Below are 19831 nucleotides of genomic sequence, written 5' to 3'. Positions count from 1 at the left end.
GTGCGCAGCGCAGAAGCTCATTGGACGACAAGGTGTTTCCAAAAGATTTGAACCCCTCTCCCCTGCCCCGTTGTGTCTGGCACAGTTGGGAGTGCTGGACAGCAGCAAGAGGCTCTACTCAGTCATGGAGTCTAAGCCTGATCCTTGATTGGAGGCTGTCTTTGGGCTCTGGAGGAATGTCTTTGTTTTAAGTAAGGCCTTGTGTATTCTGAACATTGCAACAAAGGCCCTGGATTTCTGGGGCCCTCTGATGCTGAATTCTGCAGCAGACTGGAAATTCAGCTGTAGCTTTAAGTGTGTGTGTGTGTGTGTGTGTGTACACACATACGCATGGTGGGGTGTGTGTGGGGAGTTATTGGCTATGGAAACAATTGATCTAATCAGTGCAGTATTTCTTGTTTGACGTTCAGTTTGTGATCCCTTCACATTTTCTTCATTGTAGAAGTTGTCAGGGTGGAAGCTGGACACTGGCATCTGGGTAGTGCACAGTTGGGGCGTTTGGAAAGAGGGTCAGCTTTTTTGTAGGTGAAAGGCAGCTTGAACTCCAGCAACCCTTTTTCTTATGCCAGTTGTTTCACTGCCCCCACCCCAGTCTATTGCTGTGTCAAATAGTGGTGCCTGGAATCGTTAGTTGGTGTGTTTCTCCGACCAAATGATCAGCTGTGATGTAGTGAAAGGTTAGAAAATTGCTAGCAATTTAAATCAATCATTAAGCTTCAAAGTCAACACCCCATTGAGATGACTGAGGCAGTTCACAACTCTCGGCTAATTTCAGGCTGTCTGCAGACTCAGGAAGGCAGCACTGCATCTGTTTACATTTGGGAAGCTTTTTATTGCACTAGACAACTTTCCTGTCCTTCTCTTCCCTCTGCATCCTGCTAGGTTTACAATGTTTACATGGCAGGGAGGCAGCTGTGTTCGAAGCGGTACCGGGAGTTTGCCATCCTCCACCAGAACCTGAAGCGGGAGTTTGCCAATTTCACCTTTCCACGCTTGCCGGGGAAATGGCCTTTCTCTTTATCGGAGCAGCAGTTGGATGCCAGGCGCCGAGGGCTTGAGGAGTATCTAGAGAAAGGTAAAGGGCCAGCCGAGCCAGAAGCACAGGCCCAGTGCTCCATTGAAGCTGTCGGCTTCCAAGCAGGTGAAAGGTCTTACGGTGATGGCGGTAAAGCCGACCAGCAAGGGAAAGAGGCTCGAGTTTCCAAGCGAAACACTGCAAGAAAAACCAAACTTGACTTGACATAATGGCGTGTGTGTTATTGACTTACTGAGCACTTCCAACAACAAAACATAGTTAGTTTTTAATGCATGGTGGGCCGTTATTTACAGTGTTGTAGCACTTGCCAGTAAACACCCCCATTCTGGATAGAGTGGGGATGAGTGGGGAGATAAGGACAACTTGATATTGTGGAGAGACTCGCTCTTAAGATCTTTTTCTTAGGGAATCCCAGCCAGACTGCCGTAACTTGGCCTTGCCACTGCTGTATGTTTTAAAGGGTGGTATGCGTCTCTGTTTAAGCTTTTGTGGCTTAGAGCCTGGAGTCTTTTATGGCTTCAGTTGCTTATGCTGGGTAGCAATGCCGCATCCCAATCCCCTCCTTTATCTGTGGACCTCGTAAGTGTTCTTAGTAAGAGACCGTGCCCCACACGTGCCGAACAAGGCGTTGTAAATGGGGATCAGAAAGGAATATTCACCCCATGGTATAGCCCTGTACTTGGCTTGCCTTGACGCAGCAGGGATTGGTTATTGCTGGGTGAGATGGACCGTGTGTGTGCGCGCAAGTGCTTCGGCCAGGTGCCAGTTTGACAGCCTGAGGATTCTCTGCATAGAATGGGTACAGCATGGGTATTAGCACTGCAAGCTTCTCCCGCACGTTGCTCATATATCTCAGCCCTGCCTTCCATGGCCCATTGAGTCCTTGGCCTCCCTGTTAAGTCTTTCAAGAAAGGAATAAATCAGCAGTGTCTGTTAGCGTTGTGGACCCTGTTCTCAGTGGCTTAGTTACCACTTCATTTCACACCGGCCACCTACCACTGACTGAAAGTTATCTTCCCTTCCCCCAGCCTCCGTTCAAACCAGCCCCCTGGGGTGGAAGGCTCTTGTGCCCACTTCCAGGTGTGATCCACTAACGCAGCATTCTCTTTGTCCTGCAGTATGTTCCATACGAGTCATTGGGGAGAGCGACATCATGCAGGAGTTCTTATCGGAATCGGACGAGGTAAGTGGGCATGCTGGAGACTACGCCGGAGTGCCAATCCAATGCTGTGTTTTCTCTTTCATAACTGTTACCTTCAGACTGTTGATTGTAACAAACTAAACCCCTAAGTAAAGTATGGCCAAAGAGAGCAGGTCGGCTGGTTGCTTAGCTATCTGTTGTTGCCCAGTTACACAAAGAAAATCATGGCAAAAAAGTAGTAGCCTGATGTATCTGTAACCCCAGAAAGCTGCGTGATTGGCCACTAGGTACCATCGTAATGGGGGCAAAAGACTTGTCGGAGGTTGCCATGTGCCTCTGTTATATCCGTCTGCTATTGATACAACTATTCCAGGGGATTGCTGCAGTGAAGAACAGATCTGATGCCGTTCTTGTCAGTTCCTGGAGTTCAGATTTCTACAAACAAGCAACCAAACTCTCTCAATAGTGGGCCCTTGCCTTTCGTACCATGTCCCCTTGGCAGGCCCAATATAAGATCCATTGATTGGGTTTGTTGCTGGCTGCTTGTGTTAGTTGCACCTTGCAGCACTGCTGGCTTCTGTGTAGCCTCTGGTAGCTTGAGGAGCTTTGCATTTGCATGTTACTTGTATTTTATGCTGCAGCCTTTGGCAGCCAAGGCAATAGATGTTATAAACATTAATGTTTTATCTCGGAATAATTTAGTTATGATTGCAAAGCAGGAATTGTGAGTTGTTGTTTTCCCACTAGCTGTGGCTTTTCCCCCCAAACTTCTTGTGGTATGTAGAGATGCTGTATCCAAGAGCTTTTCTTCCTTCATTGGCAAACTTAGAAGGCACTGATTCAGGCAAGTGGAAAATCCTATCCAATCGTGACCTGAAATGGTTCACTCAAGTTCCTGTCTTGTGACGCTGCTGCATTCACCTCTTCCTTTTTTTTCAAAAGTTGCCTCTGTTGCAATCAGAAATCAGTTTCTGAGGCTTGAAGATTCATTTTGAAGTGCAGTTATATTCTGAAAAGTGACTGTGTAAAAATGACCTCTTCCTGTTGAGCAAATCTGTATTTATTCATAGTGACGCTGGACACCTTTGACTCGAGTGAATGGGAGCTGGAGTGTGTTCTGGCTCACACAGCCTCAACCAGAATGGTTAACCAAGTTCTTTTTGTAGGACCAAATTTTCTTGTCAGTTACATCTGTGAACACAGGCCAGAATTGGTCTACAGAACCCTTAGAGAGGGATGATGATGATCCCATGGTTAGAGCACTAGGCTGGGGTTTAAGAGACCCTGGTTCAATTCCCTGCTCCACAACAGACTTCCTGTGTAAGATCTTGGGCAAATCACTTAATGTCTCGGTGCCTCAGTTTCCCTCTATAAGGGAGATAATAGTTCTGCCCCGCCTCACACGGATGTTGTGAGGATAACGCATTACTATTTGCGTAGGGCTCAGATACTATCATAATGGGGGCCAGATAAACTAGATACCAATAGCGACTGGTGAACCAGAAAGAGCCTGTTTTAATTCTCAGACCCCAGCGTGAGTTTGCAGGGCTGGCCGTTAGAAAAATAAATCTTCTTGTAAACTTAGCCAACTTAATTTGAACTCACGGAGTGAGTTCTGGATCATGCCACTTCTGGATCACTTCTCTGGAGTAAAATACAACAGTCCTAAAGAGGAGTTATCTCCTGCAGTACCTAGATTACTAATCTAGTGATTCCTGGTTGGATGCTCTGTGGCATGATGGGAAGAAAGGACTCTGATGGATTACGTGTTCTTTTCTCTTTTCCAGAATTACAATGGTGTGTCAGATGTGGAACTAAGAGTAGCACTACCGGACACAACAACAGTGACAGTCAGGGTCAAAAAGAACAGCACTACAGACCAGGTGTATCAGGTAAGGTGCATATTTGCATGAAACTTTCTAATGATCTGAAATAGATTAATGTGGCTCAAACTTGAAGCAAGACCTTGCATACACAGAGAGACCTTTCCCATTGCTGTTCTCTGTGGTGGGTGGGTTCCAGTGGAACTATTCCTGCAAGAACATAACAGAGGAGAGAGTGCTGGAGAAATCCAACCTTACATCTTGGTGAAATGGTGTTTCCTTTGGCAGTTTCTCCTGCAAGGGCAGAGTCGTCGCTCTGTTAATTTTTACTGATAATATTTTAAAAGCTGCAGCAGGATTTCTCTAATCACTAGACAAATTCTATTTTGTGGCTGCAGAGAGTTAGCTGTCGGCAGGCAATGAGAGCTAGCAAACCCAACATATGATTCTTGTGCGGCTGTTTAGTAGGGCAGTGACTTGAGTCTTAATAGGAGCAGTCTGCGTTGGGGAAATCGTGAGCGTGGGGTTAGTATTTAGCGGCCTTGTATAGTTGGACTAGTAGGTTTAAGGCCTGACCCCGGGGAGGTCCTGACCCCTCTCAACTCCCATCGAAGTCACTGCAACATCCCACACCATAGTGATCGTAACTGGATTACAGCTTCGTGAGTATGCCTAGAGTGTGGTGCTGCCGCCAAGGGATCCATTTAAAGTAGGTTAACAAAATGCAGCCAATACTGCTGTAACTGAGGATGGTAGCTCATAGAGAATTAATGGGGGAAACCTGAACAAATTAAAGTGTTGCTATAAGTAAGAGAGCCAAAGGACATGCATGCCAGCAAAATCTCACGGGTTCTAGATTTATGCAGTGAAAAATTGTGCTTGTCTAATCAGACTCTGTGTATATTAATGCATTTAGGACACAGTCTATTGAATTGCATGCTTGTATCGAGGTCCTACTTAAGCATGGCTCTGTTATCAGCATGCAGGACTGAAGTATTGCTGGAAAAACTCCTAAGGGAAGGGGGGGAGGGCATCTGTGCCTGGTGTACTAGGAACTGAAACTTGAGGCACCAGAAGAAAAGATGACCTAATTGTCAGCTGTGGCAGTGCTTGAAATCTGGAGCAGTTTACAGAAGGAAAGAGCGAGAGACTCTGAGCCCTAGTTAAATAAAACGTGTGACTGAACCGGAATAGTGTTAAAGCTTTCCTTGGTGACTAATACCCGGGATCGGTGACTTGTAAATAACATATGTGAAGCTAGGCTGGCCCTGTCCCCGAAGAAGGTCGGATGAGTGCTTAGCACTATTTTGCTGACACCATTTTTCCTTTTGGTTGCACTTTAGGCTGTGGCTGCTAAAGTAGGAATGGACAGCACTACAGCAAACTACTTTGCCTTGTTTGAAGTGATCAATCACTCCTTTGGTAAGTCTCGTAATCCTCCCAACCCAACCACGCAAAAGTTCTGCAGCAGCAGAGCCTGCTGGCGTTCTCATTTAGCTCTTATCTGCTCTCAAAATCCAGTGCCCCCAGGGGAAATCTGCCAGGCCTTGGAGACTCTGATAATGAGGAGCCCTCGAAGTTTGATAGTTTTTGCTTCTGCTAATGCTTGACTTTCCCTTTTTTAAACAGTTCAAGGAGACTAAACTGTGAGAAACAAAAACATGTTTTAGTTTTAAGGATTCCATTGTGCTTAAGATGCTCTTTATAGTGCCTGGGAGGATGAAGGGCTGAGAACTCTGATGGTATTTGAGCCTGGTTGTGAGAGTCTCTGGGGGTTTAGATGATGACACCTCCCTGCCAGCTAGAGATAAGTAAAGCATACTGATTTTATCTGTGTTTTTTTCCAATCAGCAGCAGCAGCATTTCTGTTTTTCACCCAGTTTCAAACTGGATATGCTGAAGCAGAAGGAAGTCCAGTAACTTAGATGTGACTGTATTAGATTTTATGTGCTAGGCTTTGAGCCAAGGGGTCCTGATTCCTAGCCCTGTTCCCACAATCTGTATGTTAACAACTTTCTTATATAGCTGAAGGCGTGCCCTAAATCCTTGTGTTATGTTGCTAATTGTGCAATATAGGCTGAGATGGTACAAACTGTTCCCGCTGGCTTTTGCTTTGGAAGACATGTCTGGCTTGGATTGCAGAGGCATTTTTAGATTTTTTTAAAGAAAGCACTTCTAAAATATCTCTGACACAGCAGACTAGATTGGCATGCAGATCTTGATCCTGGATCATCAAAGTGTAGTGGGTCATCCCTGTCTCCTGTGAAGCGGCCTCAATCACAAAATTACCACTTGATGCCACCGAGTTGACAGTTGCTTTATCAGAGATACCTGGCGCTGAGATGACAGGGCAGGATCCCAGGGCATTGGCAGATCTGTGTGTGGGGAGCCCGGGACTGGACTAGAAGAGCGTGCTGCAGGACGGGATTGAAATGTATTGGCAGAGCTGTGTAGGGAACCCAGATAGGAATGTCAGGCATATTGGAGTTCAGAATTGGGGTGTATTGGCAGAGCTTCACACAGGAAGTTTTCACGCTGCGTGATTCTAACCGGTGCTATATAAGAGCTGGGTATTAATAATAGTTATTCCTTATTTTTACGAGCGCCATGCTTCTCAAACGATTGAAAAGTGTATGCTCTAGTTAACCTTCATGGCGGGTGTGTTGGTAAAACTCATTCGGAATATTCACAGTTCTGTATATACTGTACACACTCCATTTAGTTTCCCTGCAAACAACTGAGCTCCATCTGTGATCGTGCAAGGACAGTGTTCCTACCTGAACGTGGGGCTGAAAAGTCACTCAGGTGGGTCATACTGGCTCACACTGTGTTTTTCTCCCTCGTTTAGCAAAGTGTTTTTTTCAGTACAGTAAACTCAAAACAAAGGCACGCTGCCTATGGTACCAACCATCCCGAGCTGATATTGAATAGCCTGAAGGCAGCTCCTTCGTCACTGACCGCTGTATGAGTCTTTGTTCTGGTTCTGATGGCAGACTGCCCAGATAGTGTGTGAGTTCCTCCTGTCGCTTGGGAGAATCTTAAAGCCGCTTCAGCGTGTGTGAGAAAATGTATTGTACTGTTCTGAAGCGCTCGACAATAGATCATAAGAATCGTAGCCCCACTAGATTCCGTGTTATCCACTCCCGTAGGCCAAAGCAAGACTTCCCTGCATTGTTTTCTCCGGTGGTTTGAATGCCCCAATGCCCAGGCCAGAGACCCAAAATCTAAGGCTTGTGCAGGATACATCCCTGTACTCGTCACGAAGAGTGAAAACAAACTGTGACGGTCTGACAAATATAGTCTTTCTTCGCCAAGCGTGGCTGCTTTCAGCTGAAGTCCTGCGTTACACAGCTGCTTTCCACACAGACTTGAGGTACAACCCCTGGGGAGCAGCGTTCCTCAGACGGCAGGTCAAGCGAGTAGATTCTGGTTTCATACAAATTCCTGATAGCTGGGGTGCCTGTGTGTGTTGACCTGAGCCTGCAAATAATTAGCCTAGTAAAGCTCCGACATTGTGAAGGCAAAATTCAGATGGGGGAAGGATCTTGGAAAAAGCAGAGCTGGGGTCTTGATCCCATCTTCTCCATGGGGACCTGCTCACTCACTTGGCTTTGCATTGTGTTAGCTGAAGCAGTGTAACTTCCCTGGTGTACAGTTATTCATTTGTGTTGCGGTAACGCCTAGGAGCCCCAGTCATAGGCCAGCAACCCATCGTGCTAGGTGCTGTACAGATATGGATCAAAAGGATGGTTCTTGCCCCCAAAGAGCTCATCTTGCTCTTCCCATGCGTCTTGCAGTGCGTAAACTAGCGCCCAATGAATTCCCACACAAGCTGTACGTACAGAACTACACGTCGGCGGTGCCGGGGACTTGTCTGACGATCAGGAAATGGCTCTTCACTACAGAAGAGGAAGCCCTCCTGAATGACAATGACCTCGCAGTTACCTACTTCTTCCACCAGGTAGGTGCATGTGAATGCCTTGCCTCGGAATGCTGAACTCCCTTTATCACAAGCCATTTAAAGCAGCTCCCGCCCGTGATGCTGTAGCTAGTCCGAATTCCAAGACGTTGAATGCCTCAGCGCCATGAAGAGCTTGGGGCGGGGCAGGCCCCGTCCTATGTACATCGCTGTTGTGTAAGAAATGGAAATTGGGGGTTGAGTGATTTGCCCACTGTCACCCAGTGACTCCGTGGCAGGGTCAGAAACAATACAGGATCCTGCTGTTACTTATCACTGGCTCAGGCCCTCAAAAAGCAAACAGAACTCAGGAGTCCAGACTCCCTGTCTCCTGCTCTAGCCACTAGATCTGCTAGGACTCCTGGGTTCTTGTCTGTGCTCTCACTGACCCATTGTCTTCTTTGGTAAGTCACTTCACCTGTTTTCCTTCATTTACTCCTCTGTAAAACCAGTATGCCCACCTATTGCTGTGCGCTGAATTCATATTTGTAAAGCACACAATAATCCCGTAGAAGTGCCAGGTGAAAGTCCTGCTTTTCAGACCAGTGAAGAAATCCCTTAACCGTCTGTTGAAGACTCAACTTTGCTCGGTTTCCTTACCCCTTTTTTCATTTAGGCTGTAGATGATGTGAAGAAAGGTTGCATCAAAGCCGAGGAAAAGTCCTACCAGTTACAGAAGCTGTCTGAGCAGAAAAAGATGGTCATGGTATGTTTGTTATTCTCTCATTACTTGGAAATGGCTGTTTTTCCTCTGGCAAATGAAATCAGGTGCATTGGCCCTGAATTGTGCCTTTCCGGTCTGCAGTGTAGCTATAAAAGCTTTCCAAGGAAAGCTGTGTTTGGAAGAGCACTGTGGGTGTATTTTGACTTGCGTTGGTTGAATACACAAGGGAATGCCAGGTTGCTGTGCCAGTCCCCCCATGCAAGGTTATCATGGTGCTAACTGGTAAGAGAGACTCCCAAAACACTCGGTGAGTTAGTTTGTATGGAGCTAATGTCCATATGCCAGATCATGCGTTGCGTTGAGTCAAACTCCCTTACTTGTGTGGTGTGTACCACTGGGGCAGGACTCAATTCTTGTTTAAAAAACATTGAGCAGGTAAATCTACAGCCCTTAAAGACTTCTTATAAATCACTCGGTTGGGGTCCTTTTATGGTAGCTCTTCTGCCTGTTTAGTATTTGATGAGCAAAGGGCTGTTTCCATCCTGATCTGTTCTAAGAACAGGAATTGTCTGACCAGTAGTGCATCTCATCCCGTATCCTCTCTCTCTGTGGCCAGTACCAGACGTTTCAGGGGAAGGTTATAAAACCCATCGCCAAGCAGTCTGCATAGCTAGTGCTTGTGGCGCTAGTGTAACTTTATTTACACACCTCCGGCTTCTGCGTCTGTGCCAACACGGCTGCGCACGAGCAAGCTGGGGGGTTCTCCTGCCTTGCACGTCACCACATCGTGAGCTGAGCTCCACTCCTAGCCTCCCTGTTGCTGCTGGGGCTGTCAGAGGCAGAAAATGTAGCTTCAAGGTCAGAAGACTCATTGGGCTTGTACATGGAATAACTTACTGAATTGCTCTGGGATCACTGAGACTGAATAAACATGGGGCCTCCCACTGTCCTTTCTGACTCTGAGCTCCATCCTGTCCGGTTTTATTTCCCTGACCGCCTTTGGTGGATGCTCACAGCCTCTAGCAGTGTTCCCGCCTGTAGGTTGCTGGTCTCTGGTGCCAATGACCTCCCAATTTGAAATCCTCTCCCCAGTTAGTCTTTGCCAGCTCTTACCGTACCTCAGACTCATGGGTGGCGGGTATAATAGGCCAGGGAGGCGTTGCCTTCCCCAGCGCTGCCGGACCTCCAGTTGCAGGGTTTGGTGGTGAAGTTTTTGCTTTATTATGCCCCATGCAGGTTCCGGGGCGCCTGAAGAGGCACATACCTCCTCCTCAGCTGCCCCGGAACCTGCATGGAGCATATCAAACGCATCTTCTACAGATGGTGGGCGGGTTGGGTCCGGGCAGGGGGAGGCTCGGCTTGGGGCTTCGGCCACCCCAGGCGGGGCTCCTACGCTCGGGGAGGGGGGGCCTTCCAGGCTGCGGCTGGCTCGGGGCTCCTCCGGGCAGGTGGAGGGGGGAGGGAGAGCCTCGGGGCTTCGGCCAGTCCTGCGGGGCTCCTACGCTTGGGGCTTCAGCCAGCCCAGCAAGGGCTCCTCTGGGTGGCTGTGGGGGAGCGCTCTGGGCTGCGGCTGGCCCAGGGCTCCTCCAGGCGGTTGGAGAGGGATAGGGAGGCTCAGGGCTTCGGCCAGCCTGGAGCTCCTCTGGGCAGGGGCGAGGCTCGGGGCTCCTGCAGCCGGGAGGGGGCAGGGGGTCTCGGGGCTCAGGCCGTGGGGAGGGCATGGGCGACGGGGCAGACTGGGGGCTAGCCTCCCCAGAGGGGGACTCCACCCGCCGCCCATGCTCGTACTAGTGGGAGCCCTGTTGACCCTTTTTGATGGTAACAGCTGTCACAGATCATTGCTCGAGGAGCTTGAAAGTCTCTGTGTGGAGCTCCAGGTCACCTGAGAGGCTGTGGTGCCTTAAGCCAAGAGTTGCATTCTAATCACTCCCTAATCTGTGTATTTGCTTACCACGGTGAATACTAAACATCCCCCTCCCCCTGCCTGCTTCACCGCTGAGCTGGTGGGACACTCCAGTAAGCCTGGAGCCCCTTCATTCCTTTACGGGCTGGTTCATCACTGGCTTTTCAACTACTGCAAACATCATAAATAGCGTTAAAGGGCCACGGTCAAGGTAATATAATTGGAACTCTTCACCTGTGCTAATAACTATTCCTATTGCAATAGAGTCTACAGGTCCCAGTTGTGGTTGGAGCAATCTTGTGCAAGGAGCTGTTCAAACTCACTGGAAGACATGGCTCTTGTCCCCAAAACCTTACATAAAACACTTTAAATCATAAAGCTAGGGGGAGAAATTAAGGTTCATATTTGGAATACAGGACTACTGGGTTCTTTTCCCAGCTTCGTCACTGACTCCCTCTGTGCCCTTGGTGAAGTCACTTGAAACTTTTTGTTTTCCCCATCTGTAAAATGGGGATGTGACAACTTACACTATAACCTAGTCTACACTAGAAAAAGTGTGCTGGCATAGCTATACTGGCAGCCCTCCAGTGGATGCAGCTTATGCAGGTTTATACCAGTTTCCTGAACAAAATAACTGAGACCAGTAAAAGCACTTTTCCCTCCTGCTATAGCTACATATACACTAGGGCTTTGGCCAGGATAAAAATAATTGGTCCTCTAACCAGTATTTTTATACTGCAAAAGTTTTAAGTGTAAACCTGGCCCCAGTGAGGTGCTGTGTTTAGAAAGTGCTTTTGAAGTTCAGAAGTGCTATTTAACATGTAATTGAGGCTCTGAAATCTAATTGATTACTGCTTGCATCTCACTGAGCTTTCATTGACATTCGCTAGGTCAGTTTCCCATTCTGTCTCAAGGCTGCTTTGTTTGGGTTCCCAGCACTGCAGGCGAATTATTACACTTTTTAAAAAGCGTTAATTTAAATAAGAGAAGTCCCTTGTAAATATTTCCGTAATAGTTTTTGTTAAAATCCTTTAATGCAAACCTTGGATGGTGAGCCTGAATCTACTTGTCAGTGTCTTTAACTATGTGATTTTGAACCCATAACTAGGAGATTCAGCATTAGGTCTGAAAGTCCAGGCTGATGCTCTGGCCTCAATTCACCCTGTTGTAACTTTTCCCTCCCTCCCATTCTAGGCCCCAAGTCCCTGGTTTCTGTTTTGAGTTTGTTCCAGGCCTTCAGCAATACTTGCACACAGTATGTTGGTTTTAAGCTCTGTATGACTCTAGTCATCCCTGACTGATGACAGAGTCAGGTAAAACTCAGCAAGCGATTTTTGGGACCTTGACAGCGTAAGCAGCAATTTGCGCTAAATGAAGATGGTTTTAATGAGATCCACACTCAGGATGATCTCAGAGTGAGGGCTTGACCATTTGTGGCTATGTTTAAAAAAAAAAGTCCTGAGGATTTCCAGGACTCTCAGAGCCATGGTATCTAGTGATTCCAGCCGAGCCAGCTTTTTATAAAGCATTTATGGAATTAGTCGGTGCTCGAGGCTGCAGGAACTCAGCCCACGCAAATCTCAGCCAAATTTCTGGCAGTGGACTGAATGTGGTGGTATGCATATGGTTAAGAGCAGGGATGTGTCTCCCAGCTGGGATTGCAGTGAGGGGCTGCTGGACACTGAGGGGATTGCAGAGGGTTGGGGTGATGGGGGATTGTTGCTGCCAACACATCACTTTCTTGCTTTTCTCCAGTATTTAAACATGCTGCGGACATGTGAGGGTTACAATGAGATCATCTTCCCCCACTGCTCCTGTGACTCCCGGCGAAAGGGTCATGTGATCACAGCCATCAGCATCAAGCACTTTAAACTCCACGCCTGCACAGAGGAGGGTCAGCTAGAGGTAAACTACTCAAGGGCATGGCAGGGCTTCCTGGGTCTGAGCAAGTTCAGCTTTGCTGCAGGAAGAGGGAGAATACTGGTTCCCCGTTCCTGGGGTGTTGCAGCTGCTGGAAGAGTAAAGTTGAGAGCAGGAGGAGGTGGCTGTTAAAACGGTGGTAAATGCACTGCTGTGTGATTACAGAGACTGCTGCTAGGTTGGATTCCCATAGCAAGCTCTGCAGCATTAGCAGAACCTCCCCACTTCCCCTGCGCACCATTCTGCAGCATTCCTGGGACTCCCTTGTTTTTTCCATCTCTTCCCCTGCACTCTGCCCTGCCCCGGTTCAGATCTGCCCTGTAGCATTTCAGGAGCTAACTTGCCTCCTCATTCAGCCTTGGCCAAGACCCTCCCAACTGGAGCATGGCCCGCTCTGGACCCCGATCTCTTCTTCTGTTTAGAACCAGGTAATAGCATTTGAGTGGGACGAGATGCAGCGGTGGGACACAGACGAAGAGGGAATGGCATTCTGTTTTGAATACGCACGAGGAGAGAAGAAACCTCGATGGGTTAAAATCTTCACCCCATATGTAAGTGACCTTGTTAACTGCAAATGCACTAAGGAGAGGGACTTGCCCAGTTTTTAGAAACTGGTGTAAAATTCTCTTTGCCCTGATCTCTTGGTGTGAGAGAAGATTTGACACTCAACTTTTCCTTGCGCTGCATAACCAGACAGCCACTAGGAGGAGCCAGAGATACAGTAAGTTCTTGCTGGGTAGAGCTGGTACCTCTGCCTTCCCCTGCTGTGTACACAAGCTGAGCGTACAGCTTCTGAGTCCCGCCCTGCTCTCTAATGGACGGCTGTCATTGGTGCTGTGCTTTACGTCAACCTGAGAGAAGGCTGCTTTATCTTTGCAGTTCAACTACATGCACGAGTGCTTCGAGCGGGTGTTCTGTGAGCTCAAGTGGAGGAAGGAGGTAAGATCCTGAAACTGCACAGAAATCGCTTAATACGTTTTGTGAGTTGACAGTAACCCTTTCCTGGCAAGCTTTCGTACTGGTTCGCAATATCAGCTTACTACCCAAACCAAGAGGGGAGGGTTGTGTAGTGCGGAGGGCTGATAGTGGGGACTCCTGGGTTCTATTCGCAGCTCTGGGAGCAGGAACCTGGGAGTCACTCCTGGGTTTTATCTGCAGCTGTTGGATGGGAGTGTTGGCGAGTGGCTAGAACAGGGAGCTGGGTGTCAGGACTCCTGGGGCTTGATGGTCTCGTCTTTTGCATAGCGTAACACCTTTTGAAGAGGTGGTGCTGTGCGTCTGTGGCATGCGGTAATCAAACCCCTGCCTCTGTAAGTCACTGGCTGTGACACCTTGGGCAAGTCACTCCCTTGCCTGAGTCTCCTGATCTGTTAAAAGGAGAGAGCAAAGCCTCCCTCTCCCAGGAGGGTTAAGAGGACTGCTTAATTGTTCATCAAGTGCTTTGAGATCCTGCAGGAGAAGGCTCTGTAGAAGTGCAAAGTATCTTTTTTTAATTATGCCCAGAATCCCAGTCCCGGTTGCCTGCTCAGAATCTGTCAGTCATGACGTCCTCTTGGTAAATTATTCAATGTTTAGGTGCGACTCTGGCTTGTGCTGCGGCTTCTTTCCAAGCCAAGGAGACCTTAGCAAATAAGCCCACCCCACCTCTTGCTTGTTCACTTGTTTGTATTCATTGTTTTCTGCTTCTACTGCATGCACCTCTCCATCCTCTCCTGGTCCTTAGAGGAGATGTTTGGCCACCCCTCATCCACCTGCCAGAGTCTCCCTATCCCCATGTGACTGCTCTGTGTCCCCTTGGTACGGCTTCCTGTTACAGCTAACTGCAGTGTAGCAGGGAGATGGCAGAAGAAAGTAGCTGGCAACCTGCCCCCCAGGGAGATGGCTCAGAGGAGATGATGCAGAGTTAGTCTGCTTAGGATATTGGGGTCTGATACTAGCAATGTGCTGGGCCATCATCACGTGTAGTGTCTTGAATCACCACAAGGTGTCTGTTGGAAAACTTGTGCTGCTCTGTTGTCTCAGTGATTCTCAATCATCCCAGTACATAAGCAACTGAATACAAGCAACTGCGGGAGGCAGGATACTGCACTAAATGGGCCATTAGTCTGTTCTGTGCTTCTAAGTTCCTCTGCTCAACCCATTACCGCTGAGGATCAACTCTGTCACTTCTATCGTCTCTTGATCCTGAAGCAGGCAGCCTCCAGAAGTGACTAGCTTTGCTTATTAGAACACAGTTGGGTGCCGTCTCTGAACACAAGTTGCCTGTAGCATCAGATGGGCCTGGAGCAGACGTGTATTTCTGTAAGGACTGATGCGCTGATATTTGTGTAGGCTCCTATACCCCCAAGATCTGAGGCTGGTATGTGAATATGCTCTGGCAGTCTGGATAGCTCTCATCTGTACATAACCATGCCGTTGCCATAGGCACTGCTGGATTTCCTAGGGGGCAGCATTCGCTATGGTGGCTGGCAGGATTTTTGGCTCTTTAACACATGCAACAGCTGGGCACTATGGTTACGCAGCAAGGGGGAGAAGAGGCACTTTGGTCAGTGTATACAGATTTCTAGCTCCATCCGTGTTCTTCAGGTTGGCACTGGGCCCCTCATGTTACTGTCTCCTGCTTGGGAGATATTGATCTGCTCCACGGGCTAAGTCCAAACGTTGGCATCTTTTTCTGCACTCGTGTCAGAGCAGGGCTGAGCGTGTGTCGTGAACATAGGTCTGATCCTGGCTTAGTCAGTTCCTAACAGAAAGAATAGTAGACAGTTGAAATTCATTGCCTGGTGCTCTGGGGTGTTTATTGGAGCCTCCAAAATCCCATCCCTAAATTCACCCTAAATACACTAGTGCCATAGAAATAGATATTTAGTCCCCCTCCATCAGTTTTTATTTATATCCTTTATATTTTTTTTTCTCGTAAAGGTGGAGGAGGAAGCGACAGACAAGGATAACAAGAACTTCAGTAAAGACAATATGTGCAGCAAGGTAACTGGGGTGAAAGCAAACAGCATCTGGGCTCTCTGAGCCGGTCTGATTGCTGTACTGCGGACCTACTATTTACTTCCTGCTTCTCCATGCCAATTCCTGCTAGTGTAGAATAGCGTTCAGAACAGTGGCAGCTCGTCCTTAAAGGAAACTTGCAAAGCAAAATATTTCCTGTGGCTGCATGCTGGGGAGAGACTGCCATGCCGCCTTAAGAAATGTTCTTTGTTTCCTTACACTGGAAATATTTAGTCCTGACAGGTCCTGGACATGGGCAATCTTTGGAGGACCTGGAATGAGACTTTACCTGTGAAGCTCTCTCCACTCCCAGACGAGAGGGAAAGGGGGTCAGAAAGGAGCAGTAAAGGGGACACACATTTTTTTACTTTTCAGTTTCTTTAAAGGACCAAAGACTAAACCCAGAAGCTGCATGCCAACTTTTCCCACGGTAGTACTGGAGGGGCGTCCTGGTACCACTTGATTGGCAGGTCCTGATCTCTTTTCCATCTCAGTAATCAAGGGGTTAATTGAATAGTGGGGAGGGAAACCATCTTGTGTAGCTGAATCATTTAAGCAAAGCTGCCCTGCTGTTTTCTGCTAAGCAGTTATATGAAGCATTTCTCACTGGTTCTACAGAGATTTAAACCTTTAGCCTCAAATTTTGCCCTCGAATGCCCCCAGGAAGTTTCTATTGCCTGACTGGGGTTTTCTATCTTAAGCCTAATCTATGCTTAGAATGTAGGCTGGCGTAGCTGGGTCAGTCTGGGGTGTGAAAAGCCACACCCCCATGCCACATAGCTATGCTGACCAAACCCTCAGTGTAGACACAACTACACCAACAGAGAAGTGCTCCCGCCAACATAGCTAATGTCATTTGCAGAGCTGATCCTATACCTTTGTCGGCATACGCTGTGTCTCTGCTAGGGGCTATGCTGGAGTAGGCTCTGTAGGGTAGACGTAATTTGAGGGTTTTATTCTGCTGCGGTCCGAGTGTACGTGACCCACACTACCCATGAGCCAAACCCGACACTCGTCCCATCGTGTTGCGAGAGCCGAGGCCTTTGGTTTCCTGAGGACCTCCCGTCCGTTTTCTGCCCCACTTTAACCGCTGGCTGTGCTGCAGTCTCCAGCCTTTCAGCTGTGCCAAAGGCTCCTGCAGGGCAATCTTTGACTCCTCATCTCCCCGTTGCTGCCCTAAATGCACACGAGGATTCATTAGTCCGTGTTATAAAGGAGGGTGGATGAGTTGAGGGCTCACCAGTGAGTGCCAGTTCCTATCTAGTTACCTTGTGCTCCTCCCTCCGAGTGAGAGCCCAGCCATTTATACTGCTGAAGTAAAAGCCACTTGCAGTATCTCTGTACGCACTCGACTCTGCCCCTCCCCTCCAGCTGTGTTTGGATACAGCGTCTGGTTCTGCATAGGCCCGTGCTGTTGACTTGCATCTCTGTGTGCCAGAAATCTTGTCAAGTGAAGTCTCTGCAGACTGCTGTGGTCTATTCCATATGTGCAGGGGTAGCGGGGACACAATGAGCAGCATGGAATTTCCGTAATCGATCTATTGGCCTGTACAAATTGTTTACTGTGTTTCTCTTTGCCTGCAATGCCCCGGCTCTGGAGAACTCGGCTCTAGATAATTCCCCTTGCTGAGATTCCAGATGTTCTTGCATTTGTGTACGATGCCTTCCACTTAATTGCTCGCAGGTCCTAAACTAAGGCACCAAGTCAATTGGCTTAGGCTATGGGGCTAAAAATAGCAGTGTAGACGTTCCACCTCTGGCTTGAGCCTGGGGTCTGAAACCTGGGAAGGGGGGAGGGTCTCCGAGCCCAGGCTCCAGCCCCAGCATCTATGCTGCTCTTTTTAGCTCCCTGTCAGCCTGAGTCAACTGACCTGGGCTCTGAGACTCGGCGCCAGGGTTTGTCTTTGCAGTGGAGACGTACCCTGAGTGTCATGTGGTGTTCAGGCTGTTACGTGCCCCCTTGTGACCGTATGGAAGAGTAGATCAGTGGTTTAATTCAGTCACAAGGGGGACCAGCGCTTAAACGCTGTGGTGAGAAGCACTAAACTAGAGAAAGTCTGGAGAGGGCGGAGCAGCCTTGACTGAGGGAAGCCGTGTGTTTCTGGTCCCTCTGCAGGCTCCCAAAGCAATCAGCAGAGAGAGCAATTCAGCCACCTCTGAGTGGGGACTGTGAGTGGGCACCAGGGCACAGTGGTCATGGGATTGGGAGGGGGAGGGGAGACAAAGGACACCTGGGCAAAACCCCCTTGTGAGATCTTTAATGACCATTCGGCACAACCAGGAACTTTGCTTTTTAAAAGCCTTGTTCAAAAGTCGGATGAATTTACTTCAAAGAGGTGCAAGGTGTGTGCAACCTGTCTGGATTCCTCTCCCTCCCTCTCTTGGGAGTTCACCTATTTCAGGCCAGATGCTGGTTCCCCTCCAGAGTACGGCTTCCCATGCCCACTCGCCAACCCAGTGCTATGGCAGTTCTACCTCTAGAGAGATGGGAGTATAAACCCCTCCCCTTTATAACCCACTTCCATGAGCCCGACTGCAGCTTCAGCAAAGGCTCCCTCCATGAATGGAAACCTCATCCTTGCTGGGGGGCAAGGGGGCTAATTTACAGCTGCAAGCCCAGGGGGAGTAGATCTTTGCTATTGCTGCCTGCTGCAAGGCTGGTCCTCCAACCCTTGCTTCCAGTGATGGTAATTACGAATGGTTATTGGTGTCATCCATCAACCCTGCTTCTGCTGCTGCTGCAGGGAGTGCAGTGGGAGCAGAGGATTACAGCCTGCCCATCCAAAAGTGCTGGAGATTAGCGCTCCGGGTACCAGAATCACTTCTGCACCCAGCACTGGCAAGGAATCCATGCATGTGTGTTCGGAGATCTGCCTGCTCTCAACCACTGCGCTGTTGTGTTCTTAGACAAACCTAGGAGGAGGATGGGCTTGGGGATCTGAGGGGGAGGCTGCCTCATGCGGTAGGTTAGAGCACCAGTCGTTCCTCTCAGCAGTCCTGTCTGGGTCACAAGTGAACGGTCGATTGCAGAGCCTTCATTCGGTCTAGCTTCACTGCCAGGCTGTGCCCAGGATTGGATTACACAGCTGGCGAACGGAGGTTGCAAGTGGGGCTTGAGGCGTTGGCAGAGCTGGAATGGTCCGGGGGGCAGTAGATGAAGAATGAGGTGAACGAGTGGTGGGGAGGGAGGGGCAGGGCTAGTGTAGCAGGTGGAGGAGTTGCAGGTCAGCTCTGAGGAGCATTAGTGGAGCCTCATGTGACTAGCCCCAGGAGGTTTCATAGTCATAGTCTGCAAGGCCAGAAGGGACCTCTGTGATCATCTAGTCTGACCCCCTGTACAACACAGACCAGAGAACACCTCATAGAAATTCCTAGAGCAGAGCTGTTAGAAAAATACCCAGTCTTGATTTAAACATGGTCACCGACTCTTGGTGAATTGTTCCAAAGGTTCATTCCTCTCCCTGTTAAAAACCTTTGCCGCCTTTCCAGTCCGCATGTCTCTCGCTTCAACTTCCAGCCGCTGGATGGTGTTCGACCTTTCTCTGCTAGACTGAGGAGCTCGTTAGGAAATATTTGTTCCCCACGTAGGTACTTATAGGTGGTGATCAAGTCACCCCTTAGCGTTCTTTTTTTATTAAGCTAAATAGATTGTGCTCCTTGAGTCTCTCGCTATAAGGCAGGTTTTCTGATCCTGGTAGCCCTTAGTGGTGAGACCCAGCAATGGGGAGGGGTCTAGTGCTTAGAGTGGGGGACTGGGAATTGGAATTAAGACTCAGTGGTCTGTTCTTTGCTTTCCCGTGGACTCTTCAAGTGACGTTGGGGCAAGTCACCCCCTCTGTGCCTCAGTTTCCCCCCCTGCAAAAGGGGCTGCCCTCTGTCTAACTTGCTCCGAGAGGGTTGCTGATTAGCAAGGCTGTAAGAGCAAACCCAGAGGCTTACTGTAAGTAACATCTTTTTAATTTCCCTTTCTTCTTTTTCAGAATATCTTTCAGATGGCCAGATCACAGCAGAGAGACGCCGCCACTTAGCCCCTCCTGTCGTGGAAGAACGTAAACCCCCCCAAAATTAACACTTAAAAAAAGATTTAAAAAATTCTGTTATTGTATTAAAAGCCCTTAAACTAAATATTATTAATAACAATACCATTTGTGAATTTCATGGTTATGGAATTAAGCAACTAGGAAAAAACCAGCAGGCTTATCAGAGTAACAAGAGGGGAAAACTTTTCAACAACAGACAAAATCCACCCAAGGGTATTCTGTGTTTCTTTTTTCGTTTCACTTGGGTCCTGCCTTGGAAGATGGACTGTGCTTATATTATATTTTTTACAACTGGAAATAGAAATGCCATCCATTTGCACTGTTCAGACATATATATGTATGTATG

General features: G+C 48.4%; 1 protein-coding gene across 3 annotated transcripts in view; it reads left to right on the top strand.

The window, feature by feature from the left end:
- The window catches only part of SNX27 (sorting nexin 27), a 50413-nt gene extending 30843 nt beyond the window's left edge, over nt 1–19570 (top strand). For 2 of the 3 annotated variants that reach the window (XM_065420074.1, XM_065420076.1), the window contains exons 3-13: nt 883–1075; nt 2155–2219; nt 3965–4069; nt 5344–5422; nt 7798–7961; nt 8575–8664; nt 12281–12430; nt 12868–12996; nt 13325–13384; nt 15368–15430; nt 19426–19570. In XM_065420074.1, the coding sequence (XP_065276146.1) occupies nt 883–1075; nt 2155–2219; nt 3965–4069; nt 5344–5422; nt 7798–7961; nt 8575–8664; nt 12281–12430; nt 12868–12996; nt 13325–13384; nt 15368–15430; nt 19426–19473 (1146 nt within the window). In that variant the 3' untranslated portion in view covers nt 19474–19570. The remainder of the gene's footprint in view (nt 1–882; nt 1076–2154; nt 2220–3964; nt 4070–5343; nt 5423–7797; nt 7962–8574; nt 8665–12280; nt 12431–12867; nt 12997–13324; nt 13385–15367; nt 15431–19425) is intronic. The other variant, XM_065420075.1, reaches the window with a different exon arrangement.
- The last annotated feature ends 261 nt before the right edge of the window (nt 19571–19831 follow it).

The sequence above is a fragment of the Emys orbicularis genome, chromosome 20, assembly GCF_028017835.1.
Source record: "Emys orbicularis isolate rEmyOrb1 chromosome 20, rEmyOrb1.hap1, whole genome shotgun sequence".
NCBI classification, from domain to species: domain Eukaryota; kingdom Metazoa; phylum Chordata; order Testudines; family Emydidae; genus Emys; species Emys orbicularis.
Note: the sequence above shows the minus strand (reverse complement) of the source record. Positions and strands in the feature narration are given on the sequence as shown.